The 21,560-nt window shown below is 50.6% G+C and overlaps 2 protein-coding genes and 1 pseudogene across 7 annotated transcripts in view; all 3 read left to right on the top strand.

The window, feature by feature from the left end:
• Positions 1-2,794, top strand: part of Pacs2 (phosphofurin acidic cluster sorting protein 2) — a 59,531-nt gene extending 56,737 nt beyond the window's left edge. For all 5 annotated transcript variants that reach the window (XM_013066080.3, XM_013066081.3, XM_004836827.4 and 2 more), the window contains one exon: positions 287-2,794. In XM_013066080.3, the coding sequence (XP_012921534.1) occupies positions 287-405 (119 nt within the window). In that variant the 3' untranslated portion in view covers positions 406-2,794. The remainder of the gene's footprint in view (positions 1-286) is intronic.
• A 702-nt stretch (positions 2,795-3,496) lies between these two features.
• Tex22 (testis expressed 22) lies at positions 3,497-16,601 on the top strand. The gene is given in 5 exon segments (XM_087195710.1): positions 3,497-3,733; positions 14,782-14,859; positions 14,862-14,900; positions 14,990-15,068; positions 15,071-16,601. Coding segments are annotated over 5 exon segments (492 nt in total). The 5' UTR covers positions 3,497-3,577; the 3' UTR covers positions 15,211-16,601.
• Positions 3,742-14,638, top strand: LOC110345578 (stathmin-2-like; annotated as a pseudogene). The gene is made up of 2 exons (XR_015445218.1): positions 3,742-13,109; positions 13,222-14,638. The product of XR_015445218.1 is annotated as a stathmin-2-like (transcript).
• Positions 16,602-21,560: the final 4,959 nt, after the last annotated feature.

The raw sequence follows: 21,560 nt of genomic DNA on the forward strand, positions 1-21,560 counted from the left end.
GTCATCCTGGTCTAGCCACAGCAACTTCCAGATGCAAGTGTTTTCAGCAGGGCTTGCAGGTCTCACACCTGACCCCTGTGGGGAGGAGAGCGTTGGACAAGTAGCTTCTGGCTGAGGTGCTGGCCGGGCTTTTGGCTTTGGAGGGCAGGCAGCAGAAAAGGCCTGGTGAGCAGGGCTCCCAGGTGGTCTATGCCTCCAGCTTTGGGCCCTTGTCCTTCTGGCCCACAGGAAGGTGGTGGGCTGGGCGGGCTGGGCGGGCAGGTGGTCAGGCAGCCCTCTCCCACAGTCCTCATCGACGGCGTGGAGTGCAGTGATGTCAAGTTCTTCCAGCTGGCCGCCCAGTGGTCCTCGCATGTGAAGCACTTCCCCATCTGCATCTTCGGACACTCCAAGGCCACCTTCTAGCCCCTGTCACGGAGGGGCCGGCATGGAACCGTGGAGAGGCTGAGGTTTCTGTTAACATTTCAGTTTACTACAAAGACAGATCCTTAAAAACACAAACAGTCTTAAGTAGAAATGTGCTCGCAGCCGGAAACTAAGGTCAGCTCCCTGCTGGGTGCTGAGTAATTGCTCTGCTTATTAACCAGACATCTGGCCCAGCCAACTCAAGGCTGAGGGCCCAGGAAGATGTGTTCCAGCCACAGGAGCCCCCCAGAGCCCACAGCAAGGAGGGTTCTGCCTGTGTCCTCCCCTTTCTAGAAGCCAGGACACTGCTTCCTCAGGGAGCTCAGAGCTTGGTGGTGAGAGGCCAAAGGTTGCAGGGACGCTCAGCTTCCTGGCAGGGATCCCCCCCATCCCAACACCACCCACACGGGGCTCCAAATAAACTCCAGCCTCCTGGCAGAGGTTTTATAGTAGCAGATCTTTCTAATGCTTTCACATACATGTTACTGTGCAGCTCCCAAACAGCTGTTGCTCTCCTGAAGTCCCCACCAGGCCCTACTCACCCCCATCCCCTCATTGGTCTGAGAGTGAGTTGGCCCAGACTTAGTCTCTCAGGCCCAGGGGTTCCCCACAAATGTTCCAGTGTCCAGGCTGCTCTGCCACACTGTCCACCGACCCTCACCTGCCTGCTGTCTGGGAGTGTCTAGGACTGGTCATATCGGTGTCTGAGGTGAGATTCAGGATTGGTAAACTGGTGAGCAGGTGCATATGCAGGACCTTAAGCAACTGTGTAGCCAGCGAAGGGTCAGGCAGGCTGGCCTGTCACAGGGCCCAGGTATCCCTGCAGTGCTGAGGACCCTCCTGGCCATGCTTCTGAGAGTAGCATGTTACATTAGGATCCTATTGTGGAGGGAAGCCCTGCCCCCAGCTGCCCATGCATCAGGAGAAGGTTGTCTACCCGACTACCTGCCCAAGCAGGCCGACAGGGTTGGGGGAGCAGCTCAGTGCTGCTTCTCCCGCCAAATCCACACCTGGGATCACCTAGGAAAAGCCACCTGGCTCCCTCCTCCTTGGAAATGGTAGCCCTGCCACAAACACTAGTGGCCATTCCAGAAGCTCTGGGCCTGGTATCTTGAGGGCTGCATAAAACTCTGCTCAGAAAACAGTGCCAAATTCAGGACTGGTGAAGTCATAGAGGGCCCCCATCTTATTGAGGAGAGGATGGCCCATTTCCTTAGCCATGACAAACCTGCTTACCTGCTCCCTTCCCAGGTGGCTGAACAAAGTTGAATTTGTCAGTGCTAGCCATGGGGCTAGCGACTAGGCCTGGGGTCTGCCCCAGTGCCCTGGGTGCAGGCCTTGAATAGTCTGAGAATGTCCTTCCCATGAACCCCTGGTGATATGTTTCCCCCTTCACCTATGACTGGAGCCTGAGGCACTGCCTAGCAGACAGCCCCTCTGCAGGGCCCTTTGAAGAGCTGGGAAAGGATCAGGCTAGCTCAGTGTCAAGTGCTGGGGGCACTGGCCTTCTGGCTTCAGGGCCTGTTTTATCATCCCATCCAGTTTCTTCCTAAAAGTCACCTTTGGATCGCTTCTCGGCCTTTTGGCTAAGATCAAGTGTAAAAGTCACCTTTGGTAGGAAAGGGATATGGCTTGGCTATCTAGCCTCTAGGGCACAAGAGCTGCCCAGCTTCCCCAGTGTGGGCAGCCCTTTCTTGGAGACCATCTGCCCTACGATTGGCCCCACAGCTACACCCTTGCTCAGGTAAGGAGAGCCCCTGGGCAGAACCTCCATCCAGCAACTGGCCCATGGCTGGACCTGCAGAGCAAGTCCCCATCTGTCCTGCACTAAGTGCCATGCGGTCCCTACTACAGCAGGCTCTGTGTCAGTGAAGTGTGCAAGTGGAGGCCTGGGCCAGGCTCCCTTCACTGCCTGTTTCCCCATCAGTTGGAGGGATGGTCACATTTCCCCTCCCTACCTCGTGGAGCTGTTCTAAGGATTCATGGAAAAGCACTTTGACCTCTGGAGGGGTGAGAAGCCAAAGCCGTCTGTCCCACAGCAGATGTGACCAGGGCGGTGGCGGTGGCCGTGGGGGTGGGTTTCCTGTTCGAAGTTGGCTTCTTGGCCTCACTAGTCTCGCCCAGACAGCCCCAGGCTCCCCTGGGCAGGCCGCCACTGACCCTGGCCTTGTCCCTCCCGGCGCCTTGGCTGCCTTGCCCTGAAGAGGGCCCGAGGTCCCAAGGTGGGCCCAGGCCTGCTCGCAGCTCGAAGTGACTGTTTGGTGTCTACAGTGTACGTGTTGCTGATTTTTAAAATGGGAAGCAGGATTAATGTAAATAGACGCTAATCTGTCCCATGTGGACGACTCTAAGGTGCTGACGCGACATTAATAAACTGAGGGCACTCTGGCGTTCGCTGCTCGGATTCCTCTCTACCACGGGGTGGGGTGGGGGTTGCGGGACCGGAAGCAGGAGCTTCGGGGCGAGGCATTGAGCGGAAGTTCCAGAGGGAAGGCTCCCTGCCCCTTGGGCCTTTCGGCATTGTGGTGTCTCCCGGGCTTTCTCGGTGAGCCGTACGGGACCCCACAGACTTCGCCCTCCTCTATTCCCCACCCCACAGGCCCCGCCTCTCTGTTCCGGACCCCCTCAGGCTCCTCCCCTCTTTGTCCTCGATCCCGACGACTCCGCCCCTCTCCGCTGGACCTCACAGACCCCGCCCCACCACCCCACCACGCGTTCCCGTTCCCGGGGGCACTCCCCGGTTCTCTAGTTGTACCCTCCACAGAGCAAACCGGGTGAGTCGGTCAGAAGGAGGGCTGGAGCCCGGGTCCTAGGTGTGGTGTGGGCATGGAGGCGAGGTCGCAGTAGGGAGGCGGCTGAGGGCAGGCGCCCGGAAGCGGGAACCAGGGATCCTAGACAGGGTGTCAGGCTGTGAAAAGCTGGTCGGGTCGTGCAGTGAGCAGGACAGAGGCAGAGAATGGCAGCATTAGCTGACACCTGGGAGGCAGGAGCCGTGGGAGGTCACCCAGAGGGCCCACTGAGGGGCAAGGGTCCAGTCAGGGCCTGGAAGATGCCCCTAGCAGAGCCTCACTTTGCTGCCAAGGGGCCTTGAGAGCTGGGGACCCTGCCCCACTCTATCCTGCTCCGCCTCCCAGAGAGCTCCAAGGTGCAGACTCACCCGCAGGGAGTAGAGATGGACAGCAGGCAGCTGTGTCCCCCAGGGAGGACGTGGCAGTCGCAGTGCCCTGAGGAGTACAGGCAGCCCCCTTCCCCTCGCAGCCCAGCGGCGGCCTGGGGCCAGCCAAGCACCCAGAGCAGCGCTGCGCAAGGACTGCAGACGCAGGACTGGGTAAGCAGGAGGCTTCTCTGGAAATCCAGGCGGGGATGGGGGTTGGGGTGGTTTCAGGGTGTGGAGAAGAGGCCTTTAGGCCCCAGGAGAGAGAGGTACTGTGTGAGGGGCAAGGGGTTTGTCTCTCCCTGTTGCCCATATGGGGACCAAGATAGTTTGCACCCCTTTTGTCTACCCCTGTTGGGGACAGTGGAGCAGCCACCTGAGGCCAGGCAGAGGTTGCAGGGCACATCTGCTTCAGCCCTTACTGTGCCTGTCAGTACCCAGTGCCTCCCATTTCTAGGAGAGATATCCTGAAGTGGCAGAGAGACCGAGGTCCCCACGGCATGGATAGTACCCTCCCTACCAGGGTCAGCTGCCACTAAAACACCCATGGCATCTCTGCTTGTGACAACCCCAGACTGGAAGCAAATCCCCTGTCTCCCACCCTTGAACAGCAAGCAGTGAGTGTGGTTTGTACACAGTAGTAGTGGCCAGAGGGTCAGACACAGCTGCACAGACCTGAGGACACTCCACAAGCAGAAGAAGCCAGGCCCCCTGTGTGGTTATATCTAGGGAAGGGTCTCAGCCCAGCTAGATGGTCTAGGCTGTGACCAGACAAGTGCTCAAGGGGCTCCAGACCATGCAGCCAGGCCACTGAGGGGAGCCTGCCAGGCCATGCTCCGCAGTGGATGTGTCTGCACATGTGCTCACTGGGCCAGAAGTGGAGGGGGACAAAGCTAGCTCCAAGCTATGTGGCCACGTTGTGCCCTCCCAGGCATGTCCTCCAGGACCCAGTGCCTTCAAGGTTCCAGAGAGGTTGCCAGGTGCACAGTCGGTGTAGCAACCAGGCAGCAGATGCCTCAGCTTTTGTGAGGCCAACGTTGTATGACAGGCAGCCTAGACCCCAGGCGCCAGTGTAACCACCTGCTGAAGACTGCCCAGGAGGAAGAGGGATGTGTGGCTTCCATCCTGGACAAGTGATGAGGTGATAAGGGAAGAACCACAGGGCCCTGTAGCTGAAGAGGCAGGGATGTGGAGAGACACTGGATTGACACCAGGGTTCTGCCTGAGGACAAGGGGTTGCTGCAGCATCTGTGACACCCTGGCCCACCTTTGGGGTTGGCTCCTGTGCAGTGTTCTTGGGCCTCTTCTGCTCTCTGGCCCTGCTGCTTGTTGTGGCCCTGAGGGATGCCCAGGCTGTAATCTCTGACTCTGTCCTGCGAGGTGTCTCGTCTCTGTCCCCCAGGTACAGAATACTCTTTTTCTGGGTCTTCCCACAGCTGGCCTCCTCTCAGGCGTCACCTCCTGAGGGCACGCTAGCCCACCTAACATAAGTTCTGTGTCCCTCTGCCTTCCAAGTCTGAGCCCTCAGAGCCACCTCCTCTTCTGTGCTTGACATGGGTCCCAGTTCCACACCCAGGGCTGGACGTGTGTTCACAGAAGGCAGCGACCTTGGACTGAGGCCACAGGCCAAGGAGGCTTCCCCCAGCAGAGTCCCCAGGTATCCAGCCCAGAGCAGGGGGCAGAGCTCCAGACACAGCACTTGTGCTTCCTTACAGTCCAGTGATGTGACTGCAGAGGGTTTGAAGGGAGATGGGAGCCACAGCACGGAGAACTGGGAAGGAAAGTTTGGGGAGGAAGGCAGCAGAAGCAGGACCGCTCTGTCTGCCCAAGTGCCTAATGCTGGCCTCATCTTCCCAAGTGGTAAATAAGCAGCCAAGAAGCACTTGAAGACTGTGTGACTGTCCTGGACAGTCTGGAAGAATGGACTGGGATCCATGCACAATACAAGGGTTCGGAAGGAGGGGAACAGTAGTCCATTGAGATTAACTAGCGAAGAAGGCCTGCTTACATTGGACAGTAGGAGTGACATTAGGAAATAAGCAAAGCCTGTTTGAGAGAAACTTTAAAACCCTCCAGAAGAAGATCTGACCGAAGAATGAAGATACGTTCATGAAGAAGAATTCTTGCCAGCATAGGAGGATTCTGTGGAGACATTACACAGTTCTATATATCACAATAAAAATGCTATAAACACTTATTTCCTCTTTTGATCCCACAAACCAGCCAAAGTTCCTATGGAAAAATAACAGGCCGGGAATTTAGCTCAGTGGTTTTGCTGCCTGCCTCGAAAGCTCAAAGTCCCAAGTTTGATCTCCGGTACCAAAAAAACCCAAAACAAAACAACCTATGGAAAAATAAGAATACTTAGGATAGCTTCAACCTAGCAGACAAGAATTTCTGTTACAAAGCTTTGATTGCCACATTCATGAAACTAAGGTAATATAAATATCTGGATAGGGAAGATTAAATAGTCACTGTTTGCAGCACTATATAATCTACCTAGAAAAATCTCAAGTCAGTTAAAACATTTTTGCACACAAAAGAACAAGATTGATTATATGGTTACCATTTGAAGCTTACTAGTTTCAATACACTAAAAATAAGCAACCAGAAAATGCAATGGAAAAGGATCCCATTTACTGTAGCAACATGAAATATGAAATCCTTAAAATTAAATCTGTTCTTGGGCCAGTGAAGTGGTGCTCTCCTATAATCTCAGCTACTTAGATGGCTGAAGCAGCAAGACTGCAAGTTTAAGGCCTGTCTGAGCTACTTAGACCCTGTTTCAAAATAAAAAAAAGTGTTCCAGATGTCACTTAGTGGTAGAGCACTTGTCTAGCATGTATAAGGCTCTAGGTTCAACCCAAGCACCACAAAAGAAGGAAGGGAGAGAGGGAGGGAAAATCTGTTTGTGGGGGTGGGGGGAGCATGTTAAGACAGGGTCTCACTGTGATTCAGGCTGGTTTTGAACTCACTGTGTATCCCAGGCTGGCCTTAAACTTGTAATCCTCCTGCCCCAGACTCCCAAGTGCCAGGATTATAGGTGTGTGCCACCACTCCTGGCTTCTTCAGTACCTATCCAAGGAACACTAAGTATTACTGAATAACATATGGGACACTTTATGGAAATATGTACCATGTTGCCTTTTGGCCAGAACCACCATCTTCCAGTAATTTGCCAAAATGACAAACAGGGAAAGAGGAGGGGAACCCGGTATGTATATGTTCTCTAGACCTTTTAGAAAACAGGGTTCCTTTGGCCACATACATGCAAATCTACAAAAAGAGTGATATTGTAGACATCAAGGGAATGGGTACTGTTCGAAAAGGAATGGCACACAAATGTCACCATGGCAAAACTGGAAGAGTCTACAGTGTTACCTAGCATGCTGTTGGCATTGTTGTAAACAAGCAAGTTAAGGGCAAGATACTTGCCAAGAGGATTAATGTGTGTATTGAGCATATTAAACACTCAAAGTCGAGATAGCTTCCTGAAACAGGTCAAGGAAAATGATCAGAAAAAGAAGGAAGCCAAAGAAAAAAGGTACCTGGGTCCAACTGAAGTGCCAGCCTGCCCCACCCAGAGAAGCATACTTTGTGAGAACCAGTGGGAAGGAGCCTGAGTTGTTGGAACCTATTCCCTATGAATTCATGGGATAAGCTGGAGCTGGAGCTCTGCCGTGCAGCACCTAATGAGTGGCTGAATCCCCTAAGCCCTACTTAAAAATAAAATATCATCCTGTTGGCGTGGGGATTTAGCTCAGTGGTTCTGGTGCCTACCTTGCAAGTGCAAGGTCCCAAGTTTGATCCCCGGTACCAGAAAACAAACAAACAAAAAATCATCCTGTGTTGTAAGGATGGATTTCTTAATTGAACAGGTATATGGTGACTTTACCTCAGAGAAACAAATATTTGGAGCAGATTCTCATTATACCCAGTTAATTGTGTCAGGTCTTTACTCTTCAGTGTTTTTCTTGCTGAAAGATGTGAGGTATTGTGCAGATGTATACCCAAATGGCCAAATATTTATGAAATATTTATATTGGCTTGAAGATCCTCTAAATCACCTTGGGGACAAGATGTATCAAAATAAATGGAAGTCAGTATATGGCATTTCAGTTAAATTGTTTAAAGCACCCTTAAAAATAAAGAAATATGTACCGTGTTATTGGATGGGCATTTAATTTTTGGAGGGGTACTGGAGATGGCACCCAGGACCGTGCACTATGCTACATTCCTAGGTTTTCATTTGTTTTTATTTTGAGACAAGATCTCACTAAGTTGATAAATTGCCCAAGCTAGGCTTGAACTTGTGATCCTCCTGCCTAGTCTCTCAGAGTGCTGGGATTATAGGGTCACACTTGGCTATATTTAATGTTTTAAACCTACCAAGTTTCCCAAAAATAATTCAGTGCGATATATATTTAAAATTTTTCATAAATGGAAAATTTTACTCAAAATGCATGTAGTGTTTCTATTTGTCTTTGCTACATACCAAATTGTCCCCAAAACTTAGCACTTAAGACAAAAGGTATTTTTGCCTCGGTTTCTGTAGACCAGGAATTTGAGAGCTGCTTAGCTAAATGCCTTTGCTTTGGTCTGTCAGAACACTACGATCAGCCCAAGGCACAGTCATTTGAAAGCCTGAGTGTGGCTGGAGGCTGCTTTTGTGTGGCTCCCTCCAAGGCTGGTGGGAGGCCCTGATCCCTCCCCATGTGGGTCACAGCCTGGCAGCCCCTTCCACCCCCAGTGGAGAGAGCAAAGTGGAAGCCACAGTGCCTTTTATGCTTCATCATTCCCACCATACCCTTTGGTTACAGTGGTCATGGCACTTCCTGTGGAAGGGAGTGGTACAGGGTATGACTCCCAGGAAGGGAGGCTTCCGGGAGGAGGCTGGCTGTCCTAGGCAGAAGATCATACTGTAGTCCTGAGGGCCAGCAGAGAGCCCAAGCTGGGTAGATGAAGTGTGGTCACAGTGAAGCTGCAGAACCCCAGAGACAGGGCCTGGGATGTAGCTCAGTGGTTCCGCTGCCTGACTCGAAAATGCAAGGACCCAAGTTCAATCCCTGGTACCAAAAAAACCCAACAATTTAGAACTCCAGAGACAAGGCCTCACAAGCAGTGGAGAAAGGCAGAGACCCTTCAGAGGGGCAACAGAGAGACTGAAGCTGCCTTTTGACAGTCAGGGAACTTGTTATAGAGAAGGATGGCATGCTTCTGCTAAGAGAAAAATCATAATCAGCTTTTGAGTTATGTCCAGCCAAATTATCTCTTACAAAGAGGGCAAAAAAAATTAAAAGCAAAAAAGAATTTCCCCCCTGGAGACTGTCACCTCCATTCTGAGGATAGACATCAAAGAGCAGGAAAGTGATCCTAGCCTGAAATAGACAAAGAATTAGGATATTTTTTTAAAAGACAGGGCTGGGAATTTAGCTCAGGGGCACCGTGCCTGCCTTGCAAGTACAAGGTCCTGAGTTTGATCCCAGTACCAAAAAGAAAAAAGCTGAGCCCAGTGGCACACATTTATAATCCCAGTACTCTGGGAAGCTGAAGCAGGAGGATCACAAGTGTGAGCCCATCCTGAGCAACTTAGTGACCCTGTCTCAAAAAGGAAAAGAAAAAAAGATTGGGAGGTATCTCAGTGGAAAAAAAAAAGTGGACAAATTGGAATTAGCACTGATGGGCACAGCAGTCATTGGGCATCCTTCATAGAAATCCAAGATGGGATTAGGATAGACATCAGGTGGGTCTGTGAGGGAGCTGAAGGAGTCTGAGTCCCTTGTATCCCATGAGAACAGGATGGAGATCTCTGTCAGTGTTAGGCTATGATGGGTTTGCCTGCACAGTGTGCTTGCACCTGAGAACTGAAGAGCCATGTCCCAACAAGGAGAAGGGAGGATGGAACAAAAATAACAAGGAGTAGAGCCAGAAGAACCCAAGAGAGGAAAGAGAAACATAAAATAGCAAAACAAACAACACCAGATACACAGCAGATATAATTACCCATATAATTTACTTCAGTAAATGAAGATGGACTAAATGTTCCAGTTAAAAGATAGGCACCATCAGAATGGATTGAAAACCCAATTCAGGGCCGGGCATTTAGCTCTGTGGTGCCACCACCTGCCTCGAAAGCACAAGGTCCCAAGTTTGATCCCCAGTACCAAAAAAAAAAAAAAACTAAAAAGCCCAATTCAGCAATGTGTATGTGAATGTGGGTGGAGTGAAGCAGACCCAACCCAGGGCCATGAAGATGGACTGTGAACAGCCTCACATCTGTTCACATTGTATTTTGGTGTCAGACTCAGCAAATTTACTTTGAAATTTTGGAATTGGAATGTGTGGACCCTCACTATACTCAATAGGAAGAGAGGGTCTGTCAGACATTCTTGAGTGAAGAAAGCAAGTTGTAGAATTACCTATGCTGTGTGACTTTGTTTACTCAGAGTTCAAAGACATGCAAAAGTAAATGTATTTTTAAGGTATTCATTAAGATATAATTTGGAGGGCTGGGGATTTAGCTCAGTGGTTCCAGCGCCTGCCTTGCAAGCGCAAGATCCCAAGTTCGATCCCCAGTACCAAAAAAAAGAGATATAATTTGGAAAAAATAAAGATGCTTTTAAGTCTTACTTTGAAAAGAGATCGTGCAATGATTTTGAAAGTAGAGCAAAGCCTTGTTTGCTCTAAGCTCTAGCAATTCAAATTATGTGGTAATGGGCCGGGGATTTCGCTCAGGGGTTCCGCTGCCTGCCCCGCAAGCTCAAGGACCCGAGTTTGATCCCTGGTACAAAAAAAAAAATCAAATTATGTGGTATTAGGACAGAAGGTGGAGATACAGCCACAATCTAGGACAAATGATCCAGAAATCAGCTGTGAATTATTCTGGAGATTTTATGCTTAGCATGGGATTTCAGAACAGTAGGAAACAGACTTTTCAATAGATGGTATTGGAGGTGATTAGCTATCCATTTACAAGATGGTAGGGTAGAGCCCTGCCTTACACTACCTATACAATACACAGCATTAAGCCCAAACCACAGAAGCCTTGAGAAAATGTGTATGAGCTGTGTAAAATCCCAGAGTGAGAAATGCTTATTTTAGGTCAAACATAAAATCCTTGAAGGAAAAGCCTGGCAGATTTTTTTTTTGGTACCGGGGATCGAACTCGGGTCCTTGCGCTTTCAAGGCAGATGGCGGAATAAAATAAATAAAAATAAAAACTGAGCAGAGGGGCTGTGGATGCAATGCAGCTCAGTGGTAGTGTCTGCCTGCCATGCACCAGGCCAACTTTGATCTCATTGTAATGGGGGGAGGATAGAAAAATGGATAAAGTCTGTGTCCCAAAGAAGATACTAAAGGGTCACCAAACATGACAGTTGGCAAAAATGATAAAGAGAATATATATGGAATTGGTAAATGTCAGGAAAGAGTAATTCTGTTTTATTTGTTTTTTCAAAGAACTCATTTGTGATCATTGTCCACTGCTTTTTTCCCTTTAATTTATTAACCTTTCCTGATTCCATTTTTAAACTTTCATGAATTTCTTTTGTTCTTTTTCTAGCTTCTCAAATGAGTTGCTTTGTCGCTGTTTTGGGTTTTTTTTTCTCTAAATGATACATTTAAAGCTATCTATTATCTTTGGAGGATGGCCTTGACTACCCCTCGTGGGTTTTGATGTGTCCTTCTCTCTCTGTTGTTCATTTTTAGATAAATTTGCATTTCAGTCTTGATTTTATTTTTCACTCAGGAGAGAATTAGAAAGGTGTTTGAGAATGTTTATCAATAGGAGTGTTTCATACTTTTGTAGTGATTTCTTTTTCTTTTTGGTACGGGGGATCAAACTGGGGACCTTGCACTTTCGAGGCAGGCGGTGGCACCACTGAGCTAATTCCCTGGCTCTGTAGTAATTTCTAATTACATTACTTTTTGGTCACAAAATTAATTATGGGCTCTGGGGATCTGTTGTGCATGAAAGAATCCATTTTGTTTGTGGCTTACAGCATGGTCTCCTTAGGTGAATTTCTGATTTGTCTGTTAAGAGCATGGACTCTCTTGAGTTATAGACTGAGCATGTTCTCCCATGTTTATTAGATCACTTATTAATTAAATGTTTCATTTTGTTACTTTTATTAAAATACTCATGTACATAAGTAGACCGGCAATCTTTTTTTTTTGGTACCAGGGATTGAACTCGGGTCCTTGTGCCTGCGCAGCAGGTGGCAAAACCACTGAGCTAAATCTCCGGCCTCTAGACCAGCAGTCTTGAAACTCCCACTGTCAGCTCTCATAGGTGTTCCCACTTAATGTGCCAGCCAGGTATGGTGACTACCCCTGTGATCCCAGCTATTGGGAGGCAGAAGCAGGAGGATCACAAGTTCAAGGCCAACCAGGGCAACGGAGACCCTGTCTCAAAGCAATAATGAAAATAGGGGTGGGGTGTAACTCAGTTGTAGAATGCCCCTGGGTTCAATCCCCAGTACTGTGAAAGAAAAGGAAGGAATGCGCACGAGTGCCCAGCCTGCTCTCTCTCACCCAACTTTAGATTCTGCTCACTGCCTACCACCAGACTGAGGACTCAGCACCCCACCTCCCCCACACACCTTCGTTTCCCCATCTTCCCGAGGTGCTGGGATTGTAGGTCTCAGTGGAGGCCAGTCCCAGCACTTGCTGTGTCATGACTATAGTGTTGTCCACAGCTAAGAAAGGCCCACAGAGGGATAATGTTGCCTTTCTTGTCTGGCCTTTTGTTTTCCTTGGAGGCAGTAGTTCTGGTCCTCTTCGTCCCCCCACTTCCTTTTCTGTTTTCTATTATCTTTCCCAAACTTGCCCATGTATCTGGGACTCTGCTCTCGCAGATAGCCGTGCATACTAGGTTACCTGGGACTCTGCTCTTTCCTTGGCAGCAGCCCTCTAGAGGCCTTGGCCTTCCTGCCAACTCTCTCACTCCCTCTCTCCCTCCCTGTCTCTGGACCACCTGTTTCCTGGCACTTCAGTTTTTCTATTTCTCTATCTACTCCCAGAGCATACCATCTAGCAGCTTCATTCAAAAGAGTTCACAGGATGTTAATGTTTTTGAGACTAAAGACTTTATAGGTGGGCGTGGTAGCACATGCCTGTAATTCCAGCATATGAGAGGCTGAGGCAGGAGGATCACTGCAAGTTCAAGGCCAGCCTGAATTAGAGTGAGACCTTGTTTAAAAAAAACCTAAAAAGCCTTTGCCTTTGCCACCGCTCAGCATCTGCACATCCCCTACAATGGCTAAAACAGCAATGGGCTACAAGGAAAAAATGAAGGAGCTGTCTATGCTGTCACTGATCTGCTGTTGCTTCTGCCTGGAACCCTGCAACATCAACATCTACACTTGTGATGACGTGGAAGTGAAGCAAATCAACAAACGTGCTTCTGGCCAGGCTTTTGAGCTGATCTTAAAGCCACCATCTCCTATCTCAGAAGCCCCTCGAACTTTAGCTTCTCCAAAGAGGAAAGACCTGTTCCTGGAGGAAATCCAGAAAAAACTGGAGGCTGCAGAGGAAAGAAGAAAGTCTCAGGGCTGGGGATGTAGCTCAGTGGTTCCGGCACCTGCTTTGCAAGCGCAAGGTCCTGACTTCGATCCCTGGTACCAAAAAAAACCAAACAAACAAAAAAAGAAGAAAGTCTCGGTAGGCCCAAGTGCTGAAACAGTTGGCAGAGAAGAAGGAGCACGAGGGAGAAGTCCTTTACAAGGCTTTAGAGGAGAACAACAACTTCAGCAAGATAGCAGAGGAAAAGCTGATCCTGAAAATGGAACAAATCAGGGATAACTGTGAAGCTAACTTAGGTGCTATTATTGGAACATCTGCAGAAACAGGAGAGGCATGCTGTGGAGCTGCGCAGGAACAAGAAACTCCAGGTTGAACCATCTGGCTGAAGAGGTGGAGGGCATGGCATACCCCACCAATAGTAAATCCCCTGCCTATATCACAATGGGTCATGCAGTATCAGTATGGGAAATGTATGACATGGTTTAGAAAGAACTCATTATAAAAAACAAAAACCGGAATCACAAAAGAATAAAAAAGAAGACCCTACAGACGTGACAACACCCATGTCTCCCTCCACACTCAGATGGTGCTTGGGGTTGGACCCAGGGTCTTGTGCATGCTAAGTGCATGGCTCATCACCAAGGTACATCTCTAGCCCGATCTTCAGTGGTGCTCAGTATAGTCACATTACTCAGCCTGATGTGGTGGTGTATGCCTGTAACCCCAGCACACTGGGAGGCTGAGGCAGGAAGATTCTAAGTTTGCACACAGCCTGGGCAACACAGAGACTTAGCAAGACAGTCTTAACTCAGTACAAAGGCCCTGGGTTCAGAAATCAGTGCCGGGGAGGGGGGAATACAGACATACACATGTATATATGTGTATATGTAAAGTGTTTATATCTCCACATTGTTGTGAAACAAACTTCCAGAACTTCTAAGCTTGTGAGTCTGAAATTCTGCCCCCATTAGCACTTAGCTCAGCAGCCCCTGGGAACCACTTCTCTGTCTCAGTGAATGTCTGATTTCAGGGGACCTCATGCAGTTGGGAACCTGTAACTCGTGCTCCTAGTGAATGCTGATCTCACTGAGCAGTGTCCTCTGGTCATCCACGGTCCACTGTGTATGGACTGCACCTCCCTTACCCATTTGTCCTGCAGTGGACACTTGGTTGTGTCCACAGCCGCTGTGAACTGTGCTGCTGGAAACCAAGTGTCCACACATCTGTCCACTTCTTCGCTTCCAGGGCTTTTGGGTACATCTCAGGAAGTGGGATTGCTGGTCACACGGGGATTCAGGTTTTGAACTTCTTAAGTAAGGGAAGACGTAAGGTACAGTGTGTGCCGTCCGCTGTTTTTAGCGTGGCACCCCTCCTTCCTTCCAAAGGGAGCCGGACACCCCCGACAGACACAGCTGGGCAGCCTGGAGGACTCTCAAGACAGCCCACCTGGGAAGCGCCCTGGCTCCCTCCCGCCCCAATTCAGGGTTCCAGTTCAGGGCTCCAGTGCTGGCCCCTGGCCCTCTGGCATGTGCACCTGCCCTTTTGTTGTTTCGAATCCAAAATCCACAAGTGTACCTTGTTTAGCCTTAGTCTGTTTATGATCATTTTCCAGGGGGCTTGGTGGGGCGGGACGTGTGGTCACACCTAGGCTGGTTGTGCCCCAGGCACAGCCTGTGCCCGACCCTGCCCTGTCCTCACAGGTGTACGAGCCCCCGGAGCACCGGTGCCTGGGCCGCCACTGGAGCCTCAGCATGGAGGAGCGCCTGTGGCTGGCTGTGCCGGGGCGGGGCGGGGGTGGGCGCAGGACCCGCACTGCAAGGTGCAAGGGCTGGCGGGGCCCTGGGGAGAGCGGGGGACCCTTCCTCCCCTGTGACCCGCACCCGACCCTGATGCCACAGCCACCCATAGGACATCTCACAGGTCGTGGCCGAATTGGTGTCCGATGGTGTGGAGAAGGACGTGCTTCGCCCCCAACCGCCGAGATCCTCGAGTCCAAAGACGCCTTCCGTGACTTCCTGGCCCAGAGTGCAGCCCTCTGGCAGAAAGCAACTTTTCAGGCGCTGGCCACCAGGCCACCCTGCTCCTCAGAGCTAGCTCAGCCCAGTCTGTCCTCCAGCGCCTTTCCTTGATCTCCTGCGCTCTCTTGTCCCACAAGGGCCCCTGGCCCACCCATAGAGGGGAAAACAGACCCCCTGGGGCCTAGTTGAGGGATGTTGGGGGAAACAGGAAGGGAAAGGGAGAGTTCAGCCTGCCCAGGAAAGCTGGGGGCCATGTGACCCACCTGCCCTGGGCTGCCTACCTTCTCCGTGTGAGAATCTTGGTGACAAGCACTTATGAGGACCTGGGATCAGTCTGTGCCACCACCTGTCCTGACCATTGGATTAGACGCTGCCCTGAAGGCCCAGAGTGTGGGGCAGTGGGTAGAGGCCAAGTGAGGACAGAGGAGACTACCTGGGGCAGGAAGTCCCTCTGGAGTTGGAGGGCACAAGGGCTAAGAAGGCCTTTGGGGCACAGAGGGTCTGAAGCAGCTAAGAGACACTGGCTGTAGATGTGGCCACCAGGCCCTGGGCCTGTGCTGCCACTGCCTTCGTCTCAAGATTCTGGAGCCTGCAGAGGGTTCAGAGCTGGGGTGAGTGCTGGCTGCATTTGGGGAGACCAAGGTAGAGGGCACTGGGGTGGGAGGCAGGAAAGGAGGGAGGGGAGAAGTGCTCTGGACAAAGGGACTGACTTGGGGCCCCCTGGGGTTCCTGGGTGGTGGCGGGGGGGGTGGCAGGCTCTGAGGTGAGAGGAGGTGATCATTCCCAGCCCCCGGCAGGAGCCCAGCCTGTGCAGCCACCTTACCTTGCACGTCCAGCCAGCTGGCAGCACCATCCCTGAGCCTGCTGCTGAGACGAAGACCTGGCAGTGCTGGCCCTTGCTGCCCATGGACTCCGGGCCCCTAGGCCAACTCAAATCTTCTGCTCCTGTCTTTCTCCCCTTCTTACTGTGCGACTGAAAGTTTCCCTCCTTCAGGAAGCCTGTGTGCATCACCTAGGTGGGCATCCTCCCCCAGTTCTGAATGTAATTTTGTCCACCATAGGGGACAAACTGCGTTTTTAAGACCCCCAGGGTGGGGGCGGGCAGGCCATGGAGCCATGGGGTCCTGGGGAACATTATGACCCCTCCTCCTCCTGAGGTCTCTGACAAGGATAAGGGGGTGCTGTGCTCTAGGCCAGGCCCTTGCTAGGCAGGAAGGTGCATGTAGTCCTATCTCAATGCCGGATAGGAACTAGTGTCAACGGTCACATTGTGGTGACACATGCTGTGTAGTTCTCTGTTCTGAGTGACTGAAGGAACCCCCCTTTTTTGTTGTGTTTTTTGAGAAAGGGTCTCATTATGTAATTCAGGCTAGCTTTGAACTCACTAAGTAGCCCAGGCTGATGGAGAGCTCCCTGTGATCGTGACCCTGCTGCTTCAGCCTCCCAGGTGCTGGAATTACAGGCATGTGTCACCATGCCCATGTCCATTGTTATTTTTGCTCCTGACTAGGGACTAACTGACCTCTACAGTTCTCCTGGCCTGGCGTGGGTGTCGCCTGAGGCTGCAGCCAGAAGGTGGGACGCTGGGACTGCTAGCCCTGTCCTTTCCAGAGGGCTCCCTGCAGGTAATGGTCCCCATGACAGCTACACTGGGGTCTTAAGGCTGAGGCCCAGAGCCATCCATGTCAGTCTGCTTCTTCCTGGTAGTTACTGTGGCCGCAGGTGGCTTGGGATAGGAGGGGAGAAGCGCCACCTCTCAATGGGGACCAACAGAACACATGACCCTCTCCAGTAGCACAGCGTGCTGGGAGAGGTGGCAGTGCCTGGAGACAGTTTGGTTGTCACAATCCAGAGGATGTGTGTTAGTTTCCTGTTGCTGCTCTAACAAACACCATGCTTGGTGTTTTACATCAATGCAGATTCATTACCTAAATTCTATAGAATTCCCTGGCTGGTCTGGGTCTCACTAGGCTAGGACGAAGGTGTGGGCAGGGCTCTGGGGAGGAACAGCCCTTGGTTTCTCCATCTTCCAGCTTCCTTACTTGCTCTGTACCTGCCCTTCCTACCCTGCTCTTCTGCCTCTGTCTCCCATGCTTAAGGACCCTGTGACAAAACTTCCCACCAAAATAACCTGGACTGCTTTAAGGTCAAGTAGTTACCTTAAGTCTCCTCTGTCCTGTCACCTAGCACATCACAGGCTTTCTGGGGTGGGGGGCAACGTGCCTCCCACAGGAAGCTGCTGACATCTAGTGGTTAGAGGCTGCCCAAGTCCACCAGTGCATGGGATAGCTCCCCACAACCACAAGTGATCAGCCCTCCTGTCCATAGCCCGACAGGGAATCCCCACACCAGAAGAGGGTCTTGGAAGGCCAGGAGCCCACCCAGGGAGACCTGCCTTGGGGTAGTAGGGGTCCACAGCAGAGTCTTGGGAGGGTCTTTCAAGGATCTTGGGGCACTGAAGTCAAAGGGAGGCTGGAAGAGCTCCCTTGTTCGTAGGAAGGAACCTGGGGGCCGGTCCCGGCCCTGCCAAAGTCCCCAGCTAGGACAGTGGCTAGGACAGGCCCCCAGCCACTGCAAGGGGACACTGCCACAGGATTCTAGACAGCCTTCACTCCTGCTTGGCCACCAGGTCAATCCAGGTCCCTCCTCAGGATCACAGGGGACTATCCCCAGTCAGGTGGCCCCTTCCCCGTGGAGCACCTGCCACTCCCTGCTCCGGGTGCAGGGGGGCGGCCAAGGAGAGCACGAGGCCCGGCGGTGCACTGTTGCAGGCCCACTCAGTGCTAGCTGTGGGGCTTTGTGAGTCCCAACACTGTCCTCTGGTGACTGCAGCGCATACTGAGGGCGAGGCCACTGGCACCTGAAGCAGAAGGGGCGTATGCTGCGGCAGCGAGTAGGCGCTGGTCTTGCTGTGCGCAGGACCAGCAGGGGCACCTGGGAGATGTAGTTCACAGCCTCGCTGAGTGCTGCCACACAATGCTCACATTATTCCCGTTAGAAGAAATGACTCCGTTGGCTTTGCAGAAATACTTGCTTATGACTAAACAATACAACAAGGAGTACAGCTTCAAACCTCGTCCACGTCTGATCCCTGAAATGACTGCTGTTGAGGCAGGTGGAGGCCATTGTAGCTGTTTGTCAGGCGTGTGAGGGAAGGTGGAGTACATGAAAATACAGAGGCTGTCAGAGCTACCACCTACACTTTCAGAAACAAGTTTTGTCACTCAAGCTTGGTGGTGCACACCTGTAATCCCAGCACTTGGAGGCTAAGGCAGGAGGATAACCGTGAATTTGCCAGCCTGGGCTAAATAGCGAGTAGTTCAAGCCTAGCCTGAATTACAGTGAGCTTTTGTCCCCAAAACACAAGTTTTTAGAAAAACTTGCTGAAATCAGATGACTGCTTCCCCCTCGTGCGTGCGTGTGTGAGTGCGTGTGTGTTTGTGTGTAGTAGGGATTAAACCCAGGGCCTTTGCTGAACTACATCCTCCATTGAGCCAGGGTCTCAGTTGCCTAGTCTGGGATTGAACTTTTGATCCTCCTGCCTCAGCCTCCCAGAGGACTGGGATTTCAGGCATGTGCCACCCTACCTGGTTCTCTCTAAGTTTAAAAGATTCTCCTAAGGCCAGGCATGGAGGCACATGCCTATAATCCCAGCACTTGGGAGGCTGAGGAAGGAGGATCATTGTAGGTTTGAGGCCAGCCTGAACTATATAGTGAGACACTGTCTCAAAAAAAAAAAAAGATTCTCCTAAGAAGCAGCTTATGACTGAGGTAGGAAGACCACAAGCTGAAACCTATTCTGAGCAATTTAGTGACTTAGTGAGACCCTGTCTCAAAAAATAACAAAGGGCTAGGGGGTGTAGCCCAGTGTAAAGGTCCTGGGTTCAATCCCCAGTATGGTCATACAAAAAAAAAAATTCTCCTAAGCTTCCTTGTAGAAATTACAGAAACAGGGCTGGGCATTTAGCTCGGCGGTTTTACCGCCTCCTGCGCAAGCGCAAGGACCCAAGTTTGATCCCCAGTACCAAAAAAAAAAGAAAGAAATTACAGAAACACTAGATGGTGTCAGTTGCTCTTCATGCCATTTAGGCAGCATGGATTGACTGCTGGCCTTGAGTGGTGGGGCCCAGGTCGAGACCCCCATTACCTGTGCCAGCCCTGCTGTTTCATGTCTGCAACAGTCATGGGTGTGTGTGTGTGTGTGTTTGTGTGTGATACTACTGATTGAACCTAGACTCCTGTACTGAGCTACATCCCCAGACCTTTATTTTGAAGCAAGGCCTCACCAAGTGTTTCAGGCTGGCCTAGAACCTGGATCCTCCTGCCTCAGCCTCCTGTGTACTGGGTTTGCAGACTGTGCCACCAGGCCCAGTAAGAGTCCATGACATTTTCATCCCATGTTGAGCCTTTCAGCTTCTCTTGCTGTGAGCTTGCTGTCAGGACCTGGGTCACTCAAATTCTTTGTTTTGATTTTTATCTTTATTGGGTAGACTTAAGGCTAGGTTTTAAATATTTAAAGAACTCTATTCCTCATGTTATGTTTGAAAATATTTCCCTGCATGCATATATATGCATGAGAACCTGGCTGAGTAAACGATTCTTGGGTTACACTTTCTGTCCCTAAGTGGACTGTGTCTTCAAGCTTTCAATGCTGCTTGAGAAATTGGAGGCTAATTTTTTTTTTCTTTCAGTACTGGGAATCACATCCAAGGCCTTCACACTGAGCAACATCCCAGGCCCTTTTATTTTTCATTTTATTTATTTATTTATTTTTGGTACCGGGGATTGAACTTGGGTCCATGTGTTTGCACAGCAGGTGGTGAAACCACTGAGCTAAATCCCTGGCCCGGCCCTTTTATTTTTTTTAATTTTGAAAAAGGATTTTTCTAGGTTGCCTAGAGTGGGCTCAAACTTGCAATCCTCTGGCCTTAGCTTTCCAGTGCTTAGATTACAGGTGTACACCACTTTGCATTTTGGGGAAATGTTTTTTCTGGAAAATGGCTCCATTAATCTTTAAAGTTTAGTAATAGGCAATACAGGACTTAATATGAATCATGCTGCACTGATTTTCTAGAATGTGCTGTGAACCTTCTCAGTGTTGGCTTTTTTTGTTTTTTGCTTTTTTGAGACAGGGTCTCACTATGTAGTTCAGGCTGGCCTTGAACTCACTGTGTACCCCAGACTGGCCTCGAACTCATGGTGATCCTCCTGCCTTACCCTCCTGAGTGCTGGGATTACAGGTGGGCACAACTACACCTGGCAGGCTCTGTTGTTCCAGGAAGGCTCTTCCTCTTCATCATTGTCTTCCTCTTCTTTGTGCTCCTTCTTTTTCTCTTCTTTTTTTCTGAGACAGAATCTTGTGGAGTTGCTCAGGCTAACCTCAAATCCCTGGTACTCTTTGTCTCTGGCTCCTAGCTACCTAGTGTTATAGGGGTGTGCCACTGTCCCTGGCTCTAGGGAGCTTTTCTTGCAGCCTATCTGAATCTTTCTCTTATCTTCTGCCTCCACTGCTGTGCCTCATGCCTGGCCTCCTCCCTTAGCAGCCACAGGTCATCAGAACTCCCAGAGCAAAGCCAAAGTCCCTGCAGGGCCCACAGGTTCCTGCAGGAGAAGGGGACTCCTACACCTCCTACACTTCTGAGAGAAGTGGTACCTCCACATTGTTGTGGCTTTAACCCTCACCATTTTGTCTTGAAATCACACAACACCAGATAGCATATATACCATTTATATCTCCCTTCCGGCTAGGTTGTAAACTCCTCAGGGCAGACTTTGGGTCCTCACCTCCAGAATGGTCTGCAGCATGAAGCAGGTGTTCAGAAAACAGCCGAATGAGTCAACTACTGCTGTAATGTCTTTGTTTGGTCCCGAAATGACCCCAAACCTTTCTTCCCATAGCAATTTGATGTTCTGTTTCTGTTTCTTAGTCCAGCAAAGGTGTGACGTGGACACTCAACAGAGTCCTTGGTGCTTATGTCTTCCCCTCACAGTGTTGGTTTTTCATTGAACATCTAAGCTCAATTGCAGAACCCATGTACCTACTAGGGTCCCAGAAGTGCAGGACTCTGCAGTGGCACCTGTCCCTGCACTTGCATTTTCTTCACTTCTGGGTTTTTCACTTGCCTTGCATGCTCCCTTCCTCCAATATTTTTGGAATTATGTGATATGGTCACAGTGCCACTTCTGAGCGAGCAGTCCTTCGAGCTCCACTACCAGACAGTCTTCTTAGTCCTTTCTAGACTCACCTGAGATTCTCTGATTCCCTGAGCTAAGTTAAGGGCAAGTAATGGGTCTGGTCTGGAGAAGCTGGGGCAGCTGAGCACCCTCCCACTTCTGCTCAGTGAGTATTGTGTCCTCAGCACTGGAGGGACTGGCTTGGGATAGGGATACCTCCCTCAGAAGTTGGCCAGGACCCTCTCCCTCTGGCAGGCACTTCTTCTTGGCCCCCAACCCTGGCAGAA

The sequence above is a fragment of the Heterocephalus glaber genome, unplaced genomic scaffold (assembly GCF_053883595.1).
Source record: "Heterocephalus glaber isolate CG9 unplaced genomic scaffold, H.glaber_assembly_v1.0 deba00001608, whole genome shotgun sequence".
NCBI classification, from domain to species: domain Eukaryota; kingdom Metazoa; phylum Chordata; class Mammalia; order Rodentia; family Bathyergidae; genus Heterocephalus; species Heterocephalus glaber.